We start from the raw sequence: 6,369 nt of genomic DNA, 5'->3' as shown, positions 1-6,369 counted from the left end.
ATACATTTTCAGGATTTATTTATGTGAATCCTGAAAATTAATTAATATTGCTCTGTACTTATTTGTGTAATTACACTGTAACAAGGACACATTAAAATAAAGTTTAACCCCATTCTGCAATGTGGGTTATTGCTTTTGTATTGCTGTATTGTATTAATACAAACTGTTATGAAATAGGTGAAACTATTAGAATATAGGTTAATTGAAATAGGTGAAAAAAAAATAGAAATAGAAATTTTGCCTTGGCAAATAATGGAAATAGGTTTAAGTTAAAAATAATAATAAAAATACTGAAAATAAACTGGAAAATGTAAGTAAGTAAATAAATAAAACAAAACTAATACTAAAATAAACTAAATGCCTATATATATATATATAATAGAATATAAATGGCATTCAGGGTAAATTGTTTAGGTATGTTTGTGCCATTATGGCAATGCTAAAACAACACAACATCCTGCGATAACAACACTATCAGCAGGGTGGGATTCATTCTTAGTGAACAGTGTGATATGCAGTACCTCTTTGATGAGCATCATGAAGCGGTTGCCAAAGCGCCAGGGCTTGTGACGGTTACATTGTAGTGAACTGACAGTGATTTGAGGGGACTGCTGTACGGCCACGGCCACCACATGTACCGCATCATACATCAGGGCAGCATCTGTCTGGAAAAAACACACACACACACATTCACAGGTCAATCGGCCATCAGCAGTGCACCTGAGGCTCTCTGACGATAATTAATCAAGCCTCAAAAACAGGTTAAACTCCAGTGTCATGAGCTGTGATTGGTGTATATTCAACTCAACGACCAATCACAGAGAATGAGAAAGTGTCAGAGTAGCCTTCAGCTGACTGCCACACAAACTGACAGCCCTCCATACCGGAGACCTCTCATTCCACAGACCAAAATAAAATCTAATTAGTGTTTGCCTTGGATGATTGAGAAGCAATCACAACACCTCCCAGACTGGGCCGGTATGGAAATCATGCCTGAGGGGGGCTTCAGAAATTGCTATCCTGTCAAATAAATCATTGCCATTTGAAAATTGTCATTTTCTAGCTTTTGTCTCTGATTGTCTGCCGCAAGGTTGTGGCTAAAGATGGCTCTGCCCTAATAATACTGCAACTTCACGCAAGCCTATTTGTATGTATGCAGCAAAATAAACCATAGCCGAAGATTACAGACTGCAAGAAGACCAAGAAGACCAATCTATGGTGTTAAAAGAGTAGCTAAACTCGAGAGCTTGTACATTTGAATTTGGGAACTTTTACAATAAATATCTGTTGTGCTGCTAATTTCATTGGTCAGGTATGGACCAATAAAAACTTGGTCCTGCTCTCTTGCATCTGCATTTAGAAATGGACAAGTGAGGACTGCAACATTAATATCGCAAAAGACGTAGCAAAGTCAAGTTGTAGATTTGAGAGGTTGTAAGTGTCGACTTTCGAAGCTGAAGTGCAAAAGTAAAAATGTAATACACATTTGTGTCTGTATTCTGTGTTTATGTGAATGTCATTTTTTCACATTTGTAACATTTATCTGCAACATCGAATTCAAAACATGGATGTTTTGATTGCTGTCTATTTGCAAATTTTCACATCAGATCTATGAGTGTAAACTTACAAATATGGATATGTATTGTACAAGTTCTTAAAATCAAATCTACAAGCTCTTGAGTTTCACTACTCTCTTCCTTTCATGCATAGCCACCTAAAATACTTTCTAGAAAACAAATTCCCTAATTCTCAAGCAAAACTCTACTGTATATTGAGACATATGTCCATCAGTCAATAATGTACATTTACAATATAGTATTGATCCATTGATATAGTATTGTTTTTTCCTTTTATTTGACATTTCAGTTATCTTGCAATGGCAACAAGCTCTCACCAGCTTTCAAGTTTGGGGTTGCCAGATGTCAGGAGTTCAATCCTCCAATCAGATACATTTTCCGCCTAGTGTTTTATGTAAACTTCGCAACCAGGCAACCATGCACATGTGCTCTCTCTGCTCCACCAAAAAAAAGAGCAATCTCCACTGCGATATTCAGCTCTAATGAAAGTGTAATACAGCCAGTGTTCCTTCATTACATTGTTACATGTGCTATTTGCTTTGAGCAAACCTTCTCAGTGACGTACTGTAATAAATTCAAATATGAATCCTGACTATATTGTTTGCGATTGAAATTGCCACTGTGCTTCAATACTAGTGTTAATTTTGCTTTGAGCAAACCTTCTCAGTGACGTACTGTAATAAATTCAAACATGAATCCTGACTATATTGTTTGCGATTGAAATTGCCACTGTGCTTCAATACTAGTGTTAATTGTGTCAGCTATTTTTAATTTAGTCTTAATCTGAGACTTGTGTCAAATGTAACTTTTGTTTTTTTATCTTATTTGGTCAACTTGTCCAACAAAGTTTAAGTCGACTAAATGTCTTAGCATTTTAGTCTAGTTTTAGTCAGTGGAAACTTACACATTTTCATCATATTTTTGTCTTACTGTATAATGGTTAAAATGATAAAAAATTATATATTGCAATTTTAATTGCAATGAATGTTGTTATTTGGGAAATTTATTTTTACATTTCATCAGACGTTTCTCTTTCACCACTAAGCACAAATTAATAGAATATTGACTCATGCATCGTTTATTTGACGTCATCTAGTGTACAGATTTATAACAGGATATCAATTAGAGGCTAAATAAACACCAAAGACTTTAGATATACACTCACCCTGTCTACGTTATGAAAACTGGTGTAACAAAAACCTACTCTCAAATATTATAACAGAGAAATTCCTAATAGTAATTCCAATAATTCCAAATTGCATTAATGTTTCTCTTTTAAAACAACGGCAAAAAGACTTATTGCCGCACAGAGGTTGCGTAAGTAACGTTACAATCAGCAACCACTATCGCAAACAATACAGTCGAGATCCATGACAGACCACAGACTGGCTGAATGACACTTTCATTAAAGCAGAATACCTCAAATGGACATCGCTGAACTCCAGCTTACTTGTACAGTACTATATGATGGTGTTTTCAGATAATGACGCCTCCACAGAGAGAGTGCGTGTGAATGGTTGCCAGATTGCATAAAGCAAAAAGCTGGGCAGACCCGGCAGAGTACGTATCCATTTAACAGAAAAGCTCTGATTGGGGGATTTGAACTCTTGGTATCTGGCAACCGCAAACATGAACGCTCACATAATAGAGTCTTGTACAGCAGTCTGAAATGTTTTGGCTCCACTTTTTTCAACAACAAAAAATAAATAAAAATAAAAATTGATAAAGTTTTTGTTCTTTTAACTACATTATAGTCTCGTCTTTTTTGTCAACACTATTGCATGTTAATATTGTCTCAGTTATGGTTTAATGACCTTATTATTGTCTCGTCATCGTCTCGTTTTAGTCAGGGGAAAAAAAAAAACGTTGATTAACATTTTCATCTTAGATTTCGTTGACGAAATTAACACTATACAATACAAAGTTTTTTTGTATATATATATATATATATATATAAAAATGTTAACATAACTTGGAATTAATATTAGTAATTTTGAGGAAGCTTCTTACGTTTTTTACCAGTTTCCATAAAGTTGAGAGTGTGTAAAAACAAAAATCAGGAAACTAGATGAGTTATAGTAAACCCTGTGTTTACATTCTCTTGATTTGTGTGCAAAATAATCAATGAAATGTCATAAAACGTTTTTATCCATTATCGTTCAGTGCTTGGTATTATATTTTAGTAATATGGTGTATAACAGTATATATCAGTTGTTTTGATTCTTTACAGTGTCATTTATTTGTCTCAAGCAGAGTTATCTGCTTTTGTGCTCATTACAGTTATCAAAATTGCAGTGCCAAATGTCTACAACAGGGGTCACCAAACTCGGTACTGGAAGGCCAGAGTCCTGCTTTTTGAGTTTAACTACAACCCTAATCAAACACACCTGAACCATGATCAAGGTCTTACTAGGTATAACTGAAACTTCCAGGCAGGTGTGTTGAGGAAAGTTGGAGCTAAACTCTGCAGCACAGTGACCCTTTAGGACCGAGTTTGGTGAACACTGGTCTACAAGAAGGCAAATGTTCTTTAGAAACAGACAACAAATTGTACAGTACATTACAAATCATAAGCTTCTGTATTAATGTGACGTCTGCTTCACAAGGTAAATAGCTTTTAGGGTCCATCTTCTTTATGCCAAACTCTCAGGCATTGTCGCATGTATCTTTCAAAATGAAGAGGGAAAATATTGTGTTGTTAACAACATGCTAACATCAAATTCTGCTGGAATCAATAGAGTTGCCTGTGTGATTTGTGTATGGAGTGCTATTTGAATAACACACTGATGTTCTGCCTGCAGCATTCTGAGTCAGTAATGATATGGTCTCAGAGTAAACAGCAGCTATGTAGGCATCAGACAGAGAGGAAGGGTTTGGAACAGAACCAGTTTGTCATGTTAACTTTTAAAGTGGGCCACCATGTATTTCTGAATACAAAGTTGGATATATGATGTTATTAAATGTTATTAATTCATTAAATCTATTGACTGCCCTGATTACTACACAATGCCTATCAAAATAGACATCTCATGTCCATTAATTAATTATCTAATAATTGTCTTCCCTTTCCATTAAAGGAAAGTATATTATAACCTCATAAATATTTTCTTTAAATCCTTATTTTTCAGTTAGCTTGAAATTGCACTGATGTCCCTTAAATTACAGTTTTTGCAGTGTCTGTTTTTGAAGTGAATGGGTCTTCAGTTCAAAATAAAGTAAAAAAAATAATAATAATGTTGAACCCAAAATGATCTATAATTACATTTATTGGCAACTGTCACGCCCATGGACTGTCAGTGTGTTTGTTTTCCTTCCCATGTTCTCCCCGTGGCCCAGTTTCTCCAGTGTCTGATTGTGCCCACATTTGGTTCTTCCTGTTCCTGCTCCTAGTGTGTTTTCAGGTGTGTTAATTACAGTGCCTTGCAAAAATATTCATACCCCTTCATTTTTTTCACATTTTGTTAAGTTGCTGCCTTATGCTAAACTGCTTTAAATTACTTTTTTTCCCACATCAATCTACACTCCATACACCATAATGGTAAAGTAAAAACAGAATTGTCACAACTGCGTAAATTTATTAAAAATAAAAAAACTGAAATAAGTACATTGCATAAGTATTCATACCCTTAACTAAATATTTCGCTGAAGCACCTTTACAGTCTCAAGACTTTTTTGTTTAATGCGACAAGCTTCGATCATCATTATTTGGCAATTATCTGCCATTCTTCTCCTCACCTCTTCACCTCTCAAGCTCTGTCAGGTTGGATGGGAGCAAATGCACATTTTCAAGTTTCTCCAGAATTATTTGATTGGGTTCAAGCTCATGCTCTGGCTGCGGACATTCACACTCAAGGACATTCACAGAGTTGTCTATAACCCACTCTTGCTGTGTGCTTAGGTCCATTGTCCTGTTGGAAGGTGAACCTTCTGCCCAGTCTGAGGTTCTGAATGCTCTGGACTGGGTTTTCATTAAGGCTAACTCAATATTTTGGTGCATTGAGCTTATCTTCTACTCTGACGAGTCCCTCGGTCCCTGCCACTGAAAAACAGCCCCACAGCATGAGGCTGCTACCAGCACACTTTACTTTTGGGGTGGTACTCTTCAGGTGATGAGCAGTGCCTGGTTTCCTTCAAACAAGATGATTGGAATTGAGGTTCATCAGACCAGAGACTCTTGTTTCTCAGAGTCTGAGAGTGCTTTATGCCGAGCCCCCAACTGCTCCCCGGGCGCCGCAGAATAAATGGCTGCCCACTGCTCCGGGTGTGTGTTCACGGTGTGTGTGTTCACTGCTGTGTGTGTGCACTTAGGATGGGATAAATGCAGAGCACATACCCCTAGTATGGGTAACCATACCTACTCTAGATTTTTCCCATCTGCATATATGATCATGGAGCTCAACTAGAGTGACCATCATGGTCTTGGTCACCACTCTAACCAAGACCCTTTGCCATCAATTGCTCAGTTTGGCCAGGAGGCCAGCTCTAGGAAGAGTCCTGGCTGTTTCAAACGTCTTCCATGAAGGGTAACAGAGACTACATGCTTCTGCGACCCTTCAATGAAGCAGATTTTTTCCCCTGAAATCTTCCCCAGATGTGTGGCTTGACACAAACCTGTTTCTGAGCTCTACAGGCAGTTCTTTTGACCTCAGGACTTGGTTTTTGCTCTGATATGCATTATCAGCTGTTAGACCTTTCATTAAGACGTGTGTGCCTTTCCAAATCATACCCATTCAATTGAATTTGCCACAGGATAACAGGAGTGGTAACATTTACAAGCAAAATGAATGCTCCT

General features: G+C 36.9%; 1 protein-coding gene across 1 annotated transcript in view; it reads right to left on the bottom strand.

Annotated features, from left to right (window-relative positions):
- Nucleotides 1–6,369, bottom strand: part of grik2 (glutamate receptor, ionotropic, kainate 2) — a 233,981-nt gene that overhangs the window by 92,607 nt on the left and 135,005 nt on the right. The window contains exon 7 of the mRNA XM_016553000.1: nucleotides 522–665. Within this exon, the coding sequence (XP_016408486.1) occupies nucleotides 522–665 (144 nt within the window). The remainder of the gene's footprint in view (nucleotides 1–521; nucleotides 666–6,369) is intronic.

Source organism: Sinocyclocheilus rhinocerous, unplaced genomic scaffold, assembly GCF_001515625.1.
Source record: "Sinocyclocheilus rhinocerous isolate Xijiao unplaced genomic scaffold, SAMN03320098_v1.1 scaffold1939, whole genome shotgun sequence".
NCBI lineage: Eukaryota > Metazoa > Chordata > Actinopteri > Cypriniformes > Cyprinidae > Sinocyclocheilus > Sinocyclocheilus rhinocerous.
This window is presented reverse-complemented; position numbering and strand designations above follow the sequence as displayed.